Here is a 13,919-nt window from a genome sequence, read left to right on the forward strand (position 1 = left end):
TTGGCTCAGGGTGTCTGACCCTCCAAGGGAGGAGTTGTAAAGTTTGATGGCCACAGGAAGGAATGACTTCCTATGACGCTCTGTGTTGCATCTCGGTGGAATGTGTCTCTGGCTGAATGTACTCCTGTGCCCACCCAGTACATTATGTAGTGGATGGGAGACATTGTCCAAGATGGCATGCAACTTGGACAGCATCCTCTTTTCAGATACCACCGTGAGAGAGTCCAGTTCCATCCCCACAACATCACTGGCCTTACGAATGAGTCTGTTGATTCTGTTGGAGTCTGCTACCCTCAGCCTGCTACCCAAGCACACAACAGCAAACATGATAGCACTGGCCACCACAGACTCGTAGAACATCCTCAGCATCGTCCGACAGATGTTAAAGGACCTCAGTCTCCTCCGGAAATAGAGACGGCTCTGACCCTTCTTGTAGACAGCCTCAGTGTTCTTTGACCAGTTCAGTTTATTGTCAATTTGTATCCCCAGGTACTTGTAATCCTCCACCATGTCCACACTGACCCCCTGGATAGAAACAGGGGTCATCAGTACCTTAGCTCTCCTCAGGTTTACCACCAGCTCCTTAGTCTTTTTCACATTAAGTTTCAGATAATTCTACTCACACCATGTGACAAAGTTTCCCACTGTAGCCCTGTACTCGGCCTCATCTCCCTTGCTGATGCATCCAACTATGGCAGAGTCATCCAAAAACTTCTGAAGATGACAAGACTCTGCAGTAGTTGAAGTCCGAGGTGTAGATGGTGAAGAGAAAGGGAGACAAGACAGTCCCCTGTGGAGCCCCAGTGCTGCTGATCACTTTGTCGGAGACACAGTGTTGCAAGCACACATACTGTGGTCTGCCAGTCAGGTAATCAAGAATTCCTCCATCGGTAACTATTCAAAACTATTACACAGTTTTATAGTACTATAGTAGTTTCGATAGTGTTTGAATTTTTTCTATATTTCTTTTAAATATAGTGTCTATAAAAGTATTAGACACTCCCCCCCGAAGTTTTCATGTTTTATCGTTTTACAGCATTGAATCGTAGTGGATTTAATTTGCCTTTTTTTGACACCACCATCAACAGAAAAGGACTCTTCCCTGTCAAAGTGAAAACAGATCTCTACGAAGTGAGATAAATTATTGCAAATATAAAATACAAAATAATTGATTCAATAAATATTCACCCCCTTTAATATGACATACCAAATCATCAATTGTGCAGCCAATTGGTTTTAGAAGTCACATAACTGGTTAGGTGGAGTGTGCAGTCAAGGTGTTTCAATTGATTGTAGTAAAAATACACCTGTATCTTGAAGGTCCAACTGCTGTTGAATCAGTATCTTGGCAAAGACTACATCATGAAGACAAAAGAACACTCCAAGCAACTCTGTGAAAAGGTTAATCAAAAGCACAAGTCAGAAGGTGGATACAAGAAAATTTCCAAGTCACTGAATATCCCTTGGAGTACAGTTAAGTCAATCATCAAGAAATGGAAAGAATATGGCGCAGCTGTAAATCTGCCTAGAGCAGGCCATCCTCAAAAACTGAGTGACCATGCAAGAAGGGGACAAGTGATGGAGGTCACCAAGAGACCTGTGACAACTCTGGAGGAGTTACAAGCCTCAGTGACTGACTTAAGAGAGAGTGTGCTTCACCAGTCACAGCTTCATGGGGGAGTGGCAAAGGGAAAGCCACTGCTGATAAACACTCACATGAAATCTCAGCTAGTTTGCCAGAAGGCATGTGGAAGACTCTGAAGTCAGCTCAAAGACAGTTCTATGATCTGATGAAACCAAAATTGGGCTTTTCTAGCCATCAGACTAAATGCTATGTTTGGCTCAAGCCAACAATACACATCACACATCATCAAAAACACACCATCCCTACCATTGAGCAAGGTGGTGGCTGCATCATGCTGTGGGAATGCTTCAGTACAGCAGGCCCTGGAAGACTTGTGAAGGTAGAGTGTAAAATGAATGCAGCAAAATACAGGGAAATCCTGGAGGAAAACCTAATGCAGTCTGCAAATGAACTGCAACTTGGGAGATTTGTTTTCCAACAAGACAACGACCCCAAGCATAAAGCCAAAGCTACACAGGAATGGCTCAAAAACAACACAGTTAAAGGCCTGGAGTGGCCAAGTCAGAGTCCAGACCTCAATCCAAATGAGAATTTGTGGCTGGATTTGAAAGGGGCTGTGCACTCATGATCCCCATGCAATCTGACAGAGCTTGAGCAGTTTTGTAAAGAAGAATGGGGAAAAACTGCAGTGTCCATATGTGCAAGGCTGATAGAGACCAATCCACACAGACCCTAGGCTGTAATTGTTGCCAGAGGCCCATCTACTAAATATTAACTTGAAGGGGATGAACACTTACGCAATCAATTATTTTGTTTTATATTTGTAATTAATTTACACCAATTTCTAGGAATTTGTTTTCACTTTGACATGAGAGAGTCTTTTCTGTTGATCAGTGTCATAAAAGCCATATTAAATCCACTGTCATTCAATGTTGTAAAACAATAAAACATGAAAAGCTCCAAGGGGGAGTGAGTACTTTTTATAGGCACTGTACAGATATTGTTACTCAGTTAAACAGTAGTTTGTCTTTTTATACCTTTTTAACTAGTCCCATGAAACTTTGGCTAATTGTGGCAGCCGCTTAATTGGACCAAAATGAACTGGTCTCAATATGTCCCAATTAACTAGAATCCACTATATTTTAAAATTATATTTCCTATTGTTAAATTTATTCATGACCCTAAGTCCTCCCCATTTCTGTAACCTCCTCCAGTACTACCACCTTCTGATTGATTCACAGCTCTCATATATTACTGGTAGGAAGGCTTCCAACCATCTGGACTCCAGGTTCTTAAACCCCTCCAACAGGCTCTGCTCTTGATAATCCTCAATGTTTATTACCTTGACCAAATATCTATAGATCACCTCCAAAAGCCTATTAAACATTGTTTGAAAATGATCGTATGAAGGCCCTTAAGAGGTTATACTGAATTAAAGACACTATGTAAATGCATTATTATTTAGCTATCAACTCCTCCTTACATTCATGTCAACTAAGTGATTCTGTGAATCCATGAAAATGGAATAATGCTTGGTAACTTGGTTACACCATGCATCAACTTATAACTACCAGCTACTAATCAGAATTCAAGCTCCACATTTCAACTGTTTGAAACCATTTTCACCCCACTTCATGCCACTTACAGAATATACTGTATATCAGCAATTCTATCTGTAGCATGGACAAAAGATATTGAAAGCAACATTAACAATGGATAATCTTAAATCAAAGAAGCCCAATGGAAAACTGTACATCAGTATTTTTTGAAGTGGTATTGCAAAGTGAGGCATTTTATACGTCATATCTATGGCTCATTTTTGACATCAAACCTCTCCCTGTACAGTAACAAAGACACAACTGTAGCACACTGTAAATCTGAATAACATTTTTAAAAAATTATGGAAATCAACCACATTAAACTCAGGGTTTGCAATATAAAAAAAAGGGCTCTGAAGGGGCTTCATTTTACATTTGCAATGTGCCCTAGGGCAATGTGGAATCAACAGAACTACTTAGTCAGAATTTAACAAAGTTTGAAGATACACAAATCAAATAAGGTTGGAAAGGAACTTTAACAGTTTCATCTTAACACAGAGTGCAATAGTATATTTAGTGTATATGCACATCCACAGAATATATTTTAATTATGGTCCACTCAGGCAAGACTGAGATAACTTAAAATGCAATTATGGTACACTATGAAGTTCTAACGTAGGACATTAAATACTGCAACAAACAGGAAAAGGAAAGAAAACTGTGAAGTGGAGTTCTTATTGTTTTGTAACAGTGTTAAACTCAAACATCATTTATCCTGATACCATAACTGTTTATTACAGATCTCAAATAACTTGCATTTCATGGCTCCAGAAGTACCCACTGACTTTAAGCACAGTGATCACATGATATACAGAGACAGTTTCCAACTCCATTCTAATATTAGACAATAGGGAGTGCAACTTGTTCTGAAAAATTAGCTCCTTCTGAGCTCCATTTCGAACCTGGCATTGGCAAGGATCTTCGAAGCATAAAACAACCGGTAATATAAAACTGAAGAAGGTCATTTGTTTTAAGGTAATGGTCTTGTGGCATATCATTTTATTTTCAAGGCCTCCAATGCAATTTTTTGGCCCAAATAAACTATCCCAAGTAGGAAGAGCCTAAACACATTCTGCCATACTTTAAAGAATTTTCCCCTCACCCCCTCAAGGACAAACTTCAAAAAGAGCTGGATATACATTTCAAATTTGTGGGATAAAAATTATTCACAAGGAAATAGTGGTAGATACAGTTTGGGGGGGGGAGGGGTTAAGTCATTTAGTTGTCTTTCTAAGAACTATTCCATGAATGAAGAGCTGAAGGGCTGCTGTGCGTTTCTCACTGTTAGTGTGAACACTAAGGACAACAGAGGCTTGGCTTGGGCCTACTCCAGCTGTTCAGGAGCCAATCTGGGATTCAGTCTGGTTCAGGATGCTGTCGGCTTGCTTCTGTTGTTTGCATGATGCACGTTTTGTTTTCTCTCTCTCTCCTTCTATGCACAGTGGTTTTTGGCCTTTTTTTTTAAAAAAAGGTTAATGTTTTTGGCTTTGTGGCTGCCTATAAGCAGCCAAACTTCAAGGTGTATAATTTATACATTCTTTGATAAGAAATGTGCTTTGAACCTTTGAATATTCTTAGGCAGTCCCTCAAGATTGACGACAAATGACCTCATTTGTGGATTCTGAAGTGGCTAATTAATGCCAATGAAACTTCCTCACAAGTGTTGTAAGAGGAGACTAGCAGGTGGCTGGGCAGTTTATGAAGTGTGTGCTCCTTTGACTGGCTAGGAGGCATTTTGTGTGTTCCAGATGTATAGCCTCAAGTTTCTTAATATCAGCCCAAGCACTTATAAATTTTTAGAGTGGTTATGGAACAAAGGACACCAAGAATCACTGTAGATGTACTTTAAGCAAGCTTTGAGCTTGTATTTCTGTCTGGTGTTGGAATCAGTTGTTGTTTTAAATATTTTTATAAGATATTAGTTGATTTAAAGCAAGACTAAAATTATAGTTTTAATCACAGTTTCCTTTAAACTGACATAATTGATATTTTTAACAATTTGTACCTTTAACAAACTCAAGTATTTTTTTACAGTATGGAGGTTCGTCCCCACCTTACTAGCAGATGGTGGCATAGCAGTTACATATACCATTTAATTTTTAATTGGCTAAGTATTAGCACATTATACTCCTGTTATAATTGTTTTAATTGTGTAGCATATTAACTGAATTATTTCTATCTGAAGAATTTCTATTTTCTTGAGTATAAAGGTGGTAGATTTTTCAAATGTGCCATCTTCGTCTTCTTTTCATTGAATCTATACTTTGCTTCTCAGCTCTTCACTTAGTTTCAAATGCTTTGTAACTTTGTTTAACTGTAAAATAAACGATCATAAAGAATCAATGAATCGAAGTTTTTCGCTCATTCCTGAACGCCTAAAAGAACACAGGGATCAAAAATTACAGACATCTGACACTGGCTAGTAACCTCCCTGCACAACAGACTTTAAGTAGAGTTTCTGTTTCAGGAGCCTGGTGTTAGGCATGAGGGTGAGGTGGTCTGCCCCACTCAGCTAAGTGAGTAATCAGGGTCTCAATGCTTGTGCCCTGGAGAGGCCACTCCAACCAGTGACTACCAAAGGCGCAGTACCCATGGTCGACCACGACCGACAGAGGCCACTAACACAATGCTGGAGTCTTTGATCTGAGAGAAGTCACTTCCTTTGGTTCACCTATCCCTCCAGTAAATTTTGAGGATTTTACAGAAACAGTGTTAGTAAGATTTTTGCAGTGCCTTCTGATCCTGCTGTAGATAATCCAAGTCTCAGAACACAAAGGCAGGTATGGATCACTGCTGTCAAGCCTATTCTATGAGTTCTCAGCCAAGTCTGAGAATTCTATTTTTAAATATGCTTCAAAATTCAACCAAAGCACTTCTAACAGTGAAGATGATGAATTTTATCACCAATGTCTGCCTTCATTAAGGGGCAACTCCATAGATCTTGAAACTGTACCCAGCTTAATACTCTCCTGTGGAGCAAGGTTGTTACGCAGACTTTACCACTTTGTTCAAGATAGACAAAGTACACACACATTATAACCTTTAATTATTTCTTCAAAGATATAAAATAAAGTGTTTTAATAGAACATAATTGGGCACCATGGTAGTACAGTGGTTGGCGTGAGACTATTACAACTTGGAGCATCGGAGTTCGGAGTTCAATTCCAACATCATCTGTACGTCCTCCCCATGGGTTTTCTCCGAGTCCTCCGGTTTCCTCCCACAGTCCCAAGCCATATTGGTTAGAAGGTAAATGGTTATTATATATTGTCCTGTGATTAGGTTAGCGTTAAATACATGGGCTGCTGGGTGGTGTGCATCGAAGGGGCTGAAAGGACCCGCTCCGTGCTATATCTCTAAATAAAATAAAATAAAATAATTGAAGTGTTATTCTAATTCTCCTACTTTTAATGTGTGGTTTCAATATACACATTAGCAATTTTTTAAAAAATAAAAGCCATTCATTTGAACAATACCTCATCACATAATGTATCAAAAGATTGTGCACACTTTAGTAGTGATTGAGTTGCAGAATTAGTATGCCAGAGACTTGAATGAAAGATCTGGAATTACGAGCTCAGACTCCACCACAGGAGCTGGGGAATTTAAATTCACTTAATTAAACAACCTGGAATAAAAAGATAGCATCAATAAAAGTGATGACTGCAATAAAAAAAACTCCAAGCATGAAAATCTGCTGTCCTTATCTGACTTCGCCAGTGACCACAGACCCACCACAATGTGACTGACATAAATGCCTTGTGAAAATTAGTTTTATCAAAATGCTATAGTGAGGTATTGGGCTGGAAGATGCAGGATCCAATCAGTATGTTATGCTCACCTCCCAACAGGGTGCCCATTTTCCAGCCACACTGCAATGATTGTTCAAGGTGGACTAGTTGTAAGCGACAACTAGGCCTGAGGCAGTGCAAACAGATCCCCTGCAGATGCCCTTCTGTCATCTTGGTCAGAGATTCCCATAAATAGTTGAAGTAATCTATCCAAAGGAATTAAAAATGTTAAATCTCAAATAATTTAAACACAATTTAAAAATATAAATTGTAAAACATTTATTTGCATTCATACCATCATATTCCATTTATCTGTGCTATAGTGTGGTGAAATCTAATTAAGGGACATGCAGACATGCCCACTGGCACATACTGGCAGTTCACTTCAAAACTGCCCATTAGCCATCAGCATCATTCAGCCCATTAGAGAAAAATGTGCTGCACGGCACTAAACTATGCACTAAATAGATCTTCCAGTTGACCAAAAGATTTCTCTCACAAGCGTGAAGTGACGAGCTGCCTAAATTTGCTGCTGTCAGTGCTTCATTATGGTAGAAGAGGTAGTAACACAATGATGCAGTTTGGAAGAGTGGACCAGGGTGTCCACATCACTTCATATTAATCACTCAATGTCAATACCATCAAAGAACTGAATGTGGACTTCAGAAAGGGTAAGATGAGGGAACACATACCAGTCCACATGGAGGGATCAGAAGTGGAAAGAGTGAGCAATTTCAAGTTCCTAGGTATAATTATCTCTCAGGATCTATCCTGGACTCAAAATATCGATACAGTTGCAAAGAAGACACAACAGTGACTATATGTCATTCGGAGTTTGAGATTTGGTATATCACCAACTCACAAATTTCTACAGATATACCATGGAGAGCATTTTAACTGCCTTCATCACCATCTAGTATGGAGAGGGGCAAAGCACAGGATTGAAATAAGCTGCAGAGAGTTGTAATCTTAAGGCTGATTTACATTTCTGCGTCAAATTGACACCGTAACCTACGCAAGTGGCCTACGCACACTGTGAGCATTTATACTTGTGCGTTGGTGTGTGTGTCGCTCTGCAATTCACGCTCGTTGCGCATGCATACACACCTGCCTGTGCAAGGCTTCATGGTCATGGTAGTCTTTCTCGGGGTAAACAAGTTTAAAGCCAGTGTCTTTTTTTGTAAAAGCAAAATGTGTCCTCCATAATTTCGGAGGTCCGTAAAGCTTTATGGGAAGGATTGTAGCCAGAGTACCTTCCCTGCCCTTCAGTCACCCAATGGGAAGCTATTGCAGCGTAGGAGGAAATGCGATGCTATCAAGCAGACCAATCACAGTTGTTCCAGTCTGCGTTGCCGCAACAGGTAGTTACATTTGGGAGAGGTGTGCGTCAGGCTACGGCGTAGGGATCCGCGTAGGCCCTGCTTAGGGTTTGCGGCAACGCCGTACCTTCAGCGTTGATTTGACACAGAAGTATAAATCAACCTTTAGTCAGCTCCATCATGGGCACTAGCTTCCACAGTATCCAGGACATCTTCTAGGATTGATTAATAAGGCAGCATCCATCATTAAAGACCCCCAGGTCATGCTACCATCAGGAAGGAGGTACAGAAGCCTGAAGGCACACACTCAACAATTCAGGAGCAGAGTTTTCTGCAATCGATTTCTGAATGGTCATTGAACCCATGAACACTGCCTAACTACTTTTTTATTTCTATTTTGGCACTACTTATTTAAATATACATAAACATTTTATATATAGTAATTCATGCTTTTTCCTCTAGCATTATGTAATGCACTGTACTACTGCTGCAAAGTCAACCAATTTCACAACATATGCCGGTGATGTTAAATCTGAATCCAATTCTGAGTAACAAAGTTTCCTGTTGATTCCACCACATACCTCAGATAATGAATCAATACTCATACTCATCGAGAACCATCTGGAAGAAGTACTGAAGCGAACAAGGGCACAGAATCTACCGTATGCAGCGCACCTCAATGTCTATGAGCAAAACAGCCAATATAACATCACTGCTGATGAAGCTAGGCAAATCAAGAAAGGCAATATTAATCTGCCAATGGTAAGAAATGAGAGGAACTAAGGGGAAAAAACACCTGAGCACAAAATCATAAAAACTTCAATGTCTTTTGCAGTAATCCAATTTTTCCTGATGTATCAGTCTATAAGAGCGCCTGAAAGCTGGATATTCCTACTTTCAACAAAAAGGAGATACCTGGATAAATCTTCTATATTGTTAGATATATGTAATTTTCATAACTGTACTGGAACATCTTGACCAGAGGTGCAGCTAGTTCTGGAGCATTCTTCAGAACTACAGCTGAGATGTTGTTTAGTCCCATAGTCTTGGCTGGATCAGGTGCTATCAGCAGATAACTGGATCTAGTTAGCAGTTCTGGATGAACATGGTTGCAAATGTTTTAATTTTTTCCTCAATATTCATATACTAGTTTCCACCTTCATTGAGGATGAAATATTCACCGAGTTACTTCTACCAAATAGTTGTTTTATTACCTACAAAATACTTGTGACCAGATGTGTTAATATTGCAGAGCTTGGATTTAAATAAACTAAAATGCTACCATCTTCCACTATCCATACAAAATACATCTCCATTGACCAGAAACACTACTAGATAGACAACGGACACCATCCCTTCAAGAGCAGATAGAAATTGAGCATTACACAGCAAATAACTTGTTTCTAAACTCCCCAAAGTTGCATCAATCAGAAGGCATAGATTGAGAGTGACAGAATATACTTCATTTATACGAACGTGTATGTGGGGAGGGGTGCAGACAGTAGCATAGTGGATAGCATAATGCTTTATAGCACCAGCGATCGCATAAGGGTTCAGTTCCCGACACTGCCCATGAGGAGCTTCTATGCTCTCTCCATGACCATGCGGGTTTCTTCTGAGTGCTCTGGTTTCCTCACACATTCCAAATACGTCCAGGTATTAAGGGTTAGTAAGTTGTGGGCATATTATGCTGGCTCCTGAACAACGGTGACACTTGTGGATTCCACCAGCACCTTCTGCGACTCTTTATGCAAACAATGCATTTCAATGTATGTTTTCACGTACAGTACGTGAGACAAATAAAGCTCATCTTTAAGCATACAGCCCCAATAACATGAGAAGCTTATTTACATCTGTTAAAAATATTCAATCATCCAGTGGTGTACTGAGACTACAGTGTGCATCATGGAGTCATACAGAATGTAAACAGGTCCTTCAGCCCAGAGTCTGCACCAACCATAATCAACCCATCTACACCATCCCATCGTCAACCCATTAAATGCCAACCTCCATCAACTCATTTAAGCAAACTCTCCACTTCATTTTCTTCCATTCTCCTCACATTTTCAATAACTCCCACCACATTCTACCAACCCCCTACAAACTGCAACTTCACTACTAGCTGCATGAATAGGGGCACCATACCTACAAGACACATTGCAATTATTTGTCAAGGTAATTTTGCCAATGCCTTCCAGATCTGTAATATCTGCCACCTAACAAAAAAAAACCATATCAAGACAAGATATAGAAGCGGAATTAGGCCATTCGGCCCATCCAGTCTGCTCCGCCATTTCATCATGGCTGATCCACAATGCCAGTTTCACTCCACATCACATATCATCAAGTTCTAGAAAAATACAACTGTTCATTCATTGCTGCTGGGGCAAAATCCATATCTTCACATTGACTTGTAACCACAGTGGCTTGACAGACACTCACCAGTGTCTTCTCAAGGATATTAACAACTACACCAGATGAATGAATAAAAAAACTAGTTGAGCAAGTCTGAAATTCTATAACAATTTGTCTGAATTTGAACATTTTAAAACTCTAATTCTACAATTGCTATAGAAAAGAAAATATACAGTACAAGTTCCCCTTTAAGTTATAAACCATAACTTAAAGGGTATCCATGCCTGTTTCTTATTGCTGCTGGGTCAGAATCTATAACACAAGCTACTGTAATAGTTCAAGAGGGTCCAACTATCTTCTAAGGTTTATTCAATAAATGTAGATTTAATGTTACCTCAAACAAAAGTGTATTTTGATTGAAATGGGATTCCATTGCATCATCTGTATTTATTACTATATATTATTATTATTAATATTATCATCATTACCTCCGCCACCTCCAGTTTAAATTCCATGCGGAATATTTTGGAGGATCAAGAACCAAAAACCAAACCAATCTAGTCCAGGTTGTCAGTTAGCTAATTAAAACATCCATTTCATTATATCTAACTCAGCTTTCTTATATTTCAGCACAGATGTGCACTCAAATATGCATACTTTTTGCATCCTTTGCTGACTATGATTTAATAATTACTACAGAAAACTCAAAATGAAAATGCATAGCTGTACAACAAAACACAAACAAAACACCTTGTGCTTTTCACCCATTAACAACTATGCTGTAGACATCGATGCAGGAGGCAAGGCTGCTATTAGAATATTGGTGGAAATTATGACTAGTCCTGATATAAGTTGTGATTATAGAGTTCATTGAGTCAGAGAGATACAGCACGGAAACAAACCCTTCTAGACCACACAGTCGCAGCAACTATCAACCACCCATTTACTCTACCGATATTCTGAGCAACTCCCCACAGAATCTGCCGCTTACTTATATAAATAGGTGTAATTTATAATGGTCTTGTAACCTGAAACGTACGTCTTTCGGATATGGTTGGAAACCAGAACACCCAGAGGTAAGTCACAGGGAGAACATACAAACTCCACACAAAAGTACCCAAGTCGGAAATTTGAACCTTAGCGCCACACTCAACTGCGTCATCGTTTATCACATTTTAAATCAAATGACTATGAGATTAATCATTTTTCTTACTCTGCCATGAGGGGTTTTACATTGGACTTTCACGTTTCTACAATGCCATTCTGTCGCATGTCGCAGCTCTTTCCAGAGTTCGGATCTTAACGATAATGATTTTTAAATAGAAACAACTTTCACGTATTAAACCGGTTTTTGAATCTCGTAACAATCTTCCGTACCACGTGTACTTCAGCTGCTTTGACACGTTTCTTCACTCAACTGCACAATGCGATTCAGTTTGCCTGTCTTACGTCATTTACACAACTAGACAGAGTTTATCACGCACAACTGTGATGAAATAATGTCCATTATTATCGTTGTAGGACCAGACTTGCGCAACGAGCATTGCATTGACTACAACATAATGGAATTTAGCGACAGAAATAAGTCATCCAATCGCAAGCCAACAGACAAGTTTTCAAAACTCCTTTACCGCTCTTAACAACTATAATTTTACAAAAAAACCTTCTTGATGAAAGATTTTAACCAGAAACGCCGGCAATTTCTTCCCATTCCCAACAAATTCTTCTCAACCCGTTGATTGCTCATCGCCTTGCCAACGCACATTTGACACACAGACTCAGACAGGCCGTATAGAAAAGTAATACGGTCTGAAATGAACTTTCTTGGGAGGGGGAAAAGAGCAATGGAAGATTACAAGTTTTTGCTTTATTTTAGAAGAATCGGAAGTCGATCGCGACAAAAAAAGCTCAATCTTTCATATATTTTACCACGTGCATCATGCCACTTTACAGATGCACAATGAATTGAAAGATAATTCCACTGATGAGTTAACAACATTTGGTTAAGAACCAATTGCAAGCAAAATCTCAGATCCTTTTTGCTTCGGAATGCGCAAATAAATACGTGCAGTTTATGTTTGCACACATACTCATCCACAAGTGCGTTAGTACACACAAACTTAAAGAACATCAACACAAGTATGAACACGTGCACACATACACAACCGGGTGTAAATATACACAATCAACACTGGAAATATTCGGCAGATCAGGCCGCACCTGCGAGAAGAGCAGAGTCAACATTTCGTGTTGAAGACCCTTCGCCCTAAACCTATCTCCCCCCCCCCCACGTCAGTACACGGAGGGTCTTCGATCTGAAACGTTGACAGTTCCTCTTCCATAGACGCGGCCTGACCTGCTGAACATTTCCGGCTTTTATTGCACATTGCAGCTTTTTTTTAAAAGGATTTTCTTAAAGATACGCACTCTTGAATGCACATGCGCACACCCAAATAAAATATATGCAAGTGGCCACACAATTTACTAAAACATGTATTGCGCGTCCACTCGCTTCTGTACTTAGGTGTGCGCAAACGGCAAAATGTGCATTACACTAGCAATTAATCGCGTACGATACAGATAGCTACCGGCATTGCACGTAAGGCAAACCCGCGGTCTCATTCCAACACACACACACACACACACACACACACACACACACACACACACACACACAGCGCAATGTGGCACGAAGTTTACAAACAGAGAGTTGGATGACGCGCAGGCGCAGTACGCGCGGGCAGCTGTCAGCTCGAGCCCGGCCGGGACAGGCGCTCGCGCCCCCCACCCACCATCACCCCCCTCCCTCGATGCAAAATCACTCGCCGTCAATACCTGCACCCCGCCGGCTCCAAAATCCAACAACCCCAGCGCTTCAAGCTCCGCTACCTCGACCTACACCTCAACAGCCGGCCGCTCGGGAAGCCGGTAAGTACGCGGCCGCCGTCATTAAATCACATCGGGGTAAAACCAGCTCTTTCGCCGCCTCACCTCCGCCATATTGTTTCTGTCTCTGCCTGGGAGATCCGAGCGCCCGTGCCCGGATGTGAAGTCGCCGGGCGCTCAGCAGCGCCGTTTCTGGCAGCGACAGGAATTGCAACCGATCAGCAGGGAGGAGGCGGCAGTGTCATCGGGGGCGGAGTGGCGCCTTGCTTGCGCTTAAGGAGGATATCTTCCCCCTCCCCACACACACACACACACACACACACACACACACCTCTTTGAGAAGTCTAAAATAGAGCGGAAAAATGCTGCTAAGTCAATGAAGTCG

The 13,919-nt window shown here is 40.6% G+C and overlaps 1 protein-coding gene across 5 annotated transcripts in view; it reads right to left on the minus strand.

Annotated features, from left to right (window-relative positions):
* LOC134337406 (mesoderm induction early response protein 2-like) overlaps nt 1-13,705 on the minus strand; it is a 104,855-nt gene extending 91,150 nt beyond the window's left edge. Inside the window, exons 1-3 of one of the 5 annotated variants that reach the window (XM_063032375.1) lie at nt 13,640-13,705; nt 7,025-7,180; nt 1,208-5,497 (exon numbers count right to left, since the gene is read on the minus strand). Coding sequence is in view for 1 of the 5 variants with exons in the window: in XM_063032372.1 (XP_062888442.1) it covers nt 13,640-13,648 (9 nt within the window). In the remaining 4 variants the exon portion in view is untranslated. Of the gene's footprint in view, nt 1-1,207; nt 5,498-7,024; nt 7,181-13,483 lie in introns of all 5 variants that reach the window. The other 4 variants (XM_063032374.1, XM_063032376.1, XM_063032372.1 and 1 more) reach the window with 4 other exon arrangements.
* Between the last annotated feature and the right edge of the window lie 214 nt (nt 13,706-13,919).

Source organism: Mobula hypostoma, chromosome 24, assembly GCF_963921235.1.
Source record: "Mobula hypostoma chromosome 24, sMobHyp1.1, whole genome shotgun sequence".
Taxonomy (NCBI): Eukaryota; Metazoa; Chordata; class Chondrichthyes; order Myliobatiformes; family Myliobatidae; genus Mobula; species Mobula hypostoma.